Genomic DNA, 3,770 nt, shown 5'->3' with positions numbered 1-3,770 from the left:
TGGCCTGCCTCACTTGGGGCCGGGGGGCCCTGGGGCCGAGTTCTGCACTGGTGCTGCTGGAAAAGCTGACAAATTCATCCCAGGCTGGAAAGGCCCCACTGCTTGGCTGGCGATCACTACAGACTGTGGGGTCGTTCCCGAAATCCCCACCCACTGCACCGGATACCCGGTGGCCCCCATGCTGTTGTATTGGCAGGCGTGTGGCACTCCATAAGACAAGGCTCCAGGGAAGGAGGGAAGGGAGATTCCTTGTGGCAAGGCTGTCGGGACAGGGCCCCGGATTTGGGACAGAGATGAGATCCAGGCTGACGTGTAACCCACTGCAGATGAAGCGTTCTGAAGAAAAGGAGAACAAAACCAAAATTAGCCCCAGCTGACCCCTTTCTGCAAGGGGTTCACCCCCCCCCCCCAATTGCTCTGTCTGTCTGTCTGTCTGTCTGTCTGTCTGTCTCTCACCTTGACCTCCTGGCCTTTCTGGGCCGCCGCAGGCAGAAAAAGCCACGGCTCCTGAACCCAGAGTAGCTTCTAACCAGATCTCTAAGAGATTCTTCCCTGAATCCAGAGGAGTCACCCCTGGGGTCTGCCACACGCCACTGGCACAGACAAAACGAAAACCCACCTTGTTGCTTGGTCCAGGGGCTCTACTGTGGCACTGCCTTGCAATCTGCTCCGTTTACCAACTTTCAACGGGTGCATGAGTTGCAGCCGCATCAGTGGGCGGTGCCATCCCTAGAGTGGGCAGATAGCCCAAACCGCCAAAGCTACTGGGCAAATCAAGGCTTTGAAAAGGTCAGTCCTGACTGCGTACTTACCAGACATGTCCCTGGCCAGCCTCCCCACTTGAAGGCCTGCCCTAATCTGTGGCTGGCGAGCTTCGCGGTTGGACCACTTACCTCATAGCCTTTGTTCCAGTTGTCAGTCTCTAGTCTGTGCTGATTCTGTTTGAGCTGGTTCAGGCTTGGCTTAATGAGAGCATTTCCCACAGTTTCCTTTGTCCAGTCATCCACCAGCTTGTGCAAGTCATCGGTGAACATGCCTTTCTTGCTGGCCGGAGACTGCTGACACGCCGCCATCGCCGCCCCTGGGCTGTTCCCCATGCACAGCGGGTCTGGAACAAAGTCGAATGCTGAGGGTCAGGTTCGGCGGGAGTTTGGGCAGTCGCTGGTTAAAAGGGTCATTCAGAAACCATCCGACTCACTCCCAGGTAAATGCCTCCGAAAAGTGGCGGGAGGCCTTGCCTGGAGGCCTCTCGTTTAGCTTCTCTCAGTGCTCTCCCCTTTCGGGGACGTGAAGACACACAGAATCTGCGAAGCAGCGGCTCCCCCACGTTTTTGGCCTCCCGCCCCCTTTCCAGAAAAAGTGTCACTCGGCCCCCTGGAAATTCAGTTTTCAATTTCCATAGCAATTAATAGGGACGATAACAGCACCTGTGGCCGTCGCCCACCAAGGGGCGGTGGCGCCCACTTTGGGAATCACTGCTATAAAGCAACCACGCTCAGCCCCAGCTTGGAACCCGAATGTATTTGTGAAAAGAAACCAGGCCCGGCGAGACTCCATTCAGATCAGTGTTCAGAAAAGAGCCATTTTCAAGGCCACACTGAGCTAAGGGAACGGGCGAAAAGAAAGCCCTAATACACGCCCTACACCACAGGTGACCGGGATATCGCCGTATTCAGTAGTTCTGAATGCCAGAACAAGGGGCTCTATGAACCCTGGAATAGAGGAAGGCTAGGCTCATGGCTGCTCCTGTTGGTGTCTCGCTTTCTCTTTCCCCCTCCCTGGGTGCATCCCTACATCTTCCTCTTCCTCGCCTCTGCTCAATTGACCTTGATGGAGCCTTAATGCCGCCTCTAGTTCCGTATCCACCTTCTCAAGCCACGTCATTGTGAGAAACCGTCAAAGGAAAGTGACTCGTCCCAAGAAAGCATTTCTTTGGTCACTCGACCCAATTCCCATTCTGACAAGTCACAGTCTTACGCTTGTCTCAGAGAGGAAGCTCCTCCAATAAGAGCAGTGCATGACACGGCTCTGACATGGCTCGGGAAACGGACATTCCTGGCTTCAAAGGATGTGATTAGAAGTCAAAAAGCCAAAGCTCCAAGGCCCCAAGCTGGCCCCAAGCTCACCCAGGGCTCCCGAGACTAAGGCTACGGCAGGCAGCTTTCTATGCTGCCTTTCGAGGTGGCCTTAGCTCCCGAAAATTCCAATCTCTTTAGTCTGCTATCCCCAAGTTATGGCGGGCAGGGGTGGGGGTGGGGGTGGCACACAGGGAAGATGGGAGAGAGAGATTCCAAAATGAAGGTGAGGAAAACAAGAGACTCCCTAACAATGTGGAAGTTATTTGATTATTTACAGGTAGAATTGTAGAAAGAGTCCTAGAACCCGAGACCAGAACCTGAGTAGGAATGGCTGGTGACCCTGGAACACACACAGGGGAAGGGCCTCGGACAAGGTCCTTTGCATCTCTGGCTTTCGGGCCTCTCAGCTCTAAACCAGAGAAATTCCCATCTGCTTCACGGGGCTTTCAATTCGACAAATACTCGTTGGCCACCAGTCACCTCCATGTCAAGTGACCGTCCCCGTGAGCATCCGAGCTCCCCGAAGGCAGCCTTCGTCAGCTGTTTCCCACAAAAGGGGACATCCTCGCTCAAGCCCGAGCTCTCCTTTGGTGGCACCCCGGAGCACCTAGGGTAAAGCGGGGCCGAGCTGTCTGTCAGGCCCCGGGGACGCAAAGGCCATCCAAAGCAGCTCCTACCCAGCAGCAGGGCTTCCACCCTACTCAAGCAGAAAACGATGGGAATGAGTGAAGAGACTTATGTAAAACGAAGCCTCGATATTGGCTTCATTGGCTCGGGGAAAGCACACGAGGCCCAACTGGGAAGGGGAGGCGCCTCAAAGGTGTTCTGGCACACAGAAATTCGGTCAAGCTTGTTGCTCCGTGGACACAGAGATCATCTAACCCTGAAACAAAGGGAACGGTCTAGTCGTTTGGCCTCTGTCCACACCTGCGCACTTGCGGAGGGCCGCCTACCACACGCATAGATCCAGAAGACGCAGAGAAGCTAGCTCGAAGGCTTGGCTCTCTCCAAAAATCACGCCCAGGCCTGCTTACGAGAGAAGCGTGGCCTCGTGGCTCACAAATCATCCATGCCCAACCCTTGGATTTCCAGAGGGCCACCGGAAGGTTGTGGAGAGAGTCCTCGGGCCCACCCATGGTTTACCTGTGGTGACAACAATGCCATTGTCCATGTGTGTCAAGGACTGGGGACGGCTTCGCAGTTTACTTTTGAAGGACCTTGGGCGGCGAGGGGACGCAGGCTGTAGAGGCAGCTCGGAGGATTCGCATTTGCTGTCTTTAAGGGAACGGAGGCGACTGTAGAGCTCCTGTAGCTCCTGGTTTTGCTGGGCTTGAAGGCTCACAACCTCCTGAATGTGTCTGAAGAGCCCAAAGAGAAAAAACTAAGTCAGAGCGAGGGAGACACGGGCCGAGAAACACACGACCAGCGGGCAGGTCGGAGGCTTCCAAACCGCCCCCACCTTCCAAGCCTAAATGCTCCGGAAGCTCAAACCAAAAAGCTGCCAAGAGGCCAATTCGGACTTGAGGCCAGGACAAACCTGCCAGTACTTACGAGCGTCCCAAAACAGAATCTGCTCCCTGGGGAGGAGGGAAGTCTTCAAATAGAGGTTGGATGGCGAGGACCGTTCTATCAGGAAGGTTCTAATGGGGATGGTTTTTCGGTCTGGCCACGGGAGATCCTTCCAATTCTCCA

At 55.0% G+C, this 3,770-nt stretch overlaps 1 protein-coding gene across 1 annotated transcript; it reads right to left on the bottom strand.

The window, feature by feature from the left end:
- Positions 1–9: 9 nt before the first annotated feature.
- LOC123256673 (serine/threonine-protein kinase WNK3-like) lies at positions 10–3,463 on the bottom strand. The gene is made up of 3 exons (XM_044685255.1): positions 3,222–3,463; positions 894–1,108; positions 10–336 (listed from the first exon to the last, which is right to left on the bottom strand). The coding sequence occupies exons 1-3, from the start codon at positions 3,247–3,249 to the stop codon at positions 10–12; spliced, it is 570 nt and encodes a 189-aa protein (XP_044541190.1). The 5' UTR covers positions 3,250–3,463.
- Positions 3,464–3,770: the final 307 nt, after the last annotated feature.

This window comes from Gracilinanus agilis, unplaced genomic scaffold (assembly GCF_016433145.1).
Source record: "Gracilinanus agilis isolate LMUSP501 unplaced genomic scaffold, AgileGrace unplaced_scaffold807, whole genome shotgun sequence".
NCBI classification, from domain to species: Eukaryota; Metazoa; Chordata; class Mammalia; order Didelphimorphia; family Didelphidae; genus Gracilinanus; species Gracilinanus agilis.
This window is presented reverse-complemented; position numbering and strand designations above follow the sequence as displayed.

Excerpts from the sequence above, each read along its gene's own strand:
- LOC123256673 (XM_044685255.1), bottom strand. The coding sequence starts at position 3,249 with ATGGACAATGGCATTGTTGTCACCACAG. Across the intron at positions 1,109-3,221 it reads TGGCATTGTTGTCACCACAG|ACCCGCTGTGCATGGGGAAC; the intron begins GTAAACCATGGG and ends ACTTTGTTCCAG. Across the intron at positions 337-893 it reads ACTGGAACAAAGGCTATGAG|AACGCTTCATCTGCAGTGGG; the intron begins GTAAGTGGTCCA and ends CCTTTTCTTCAG.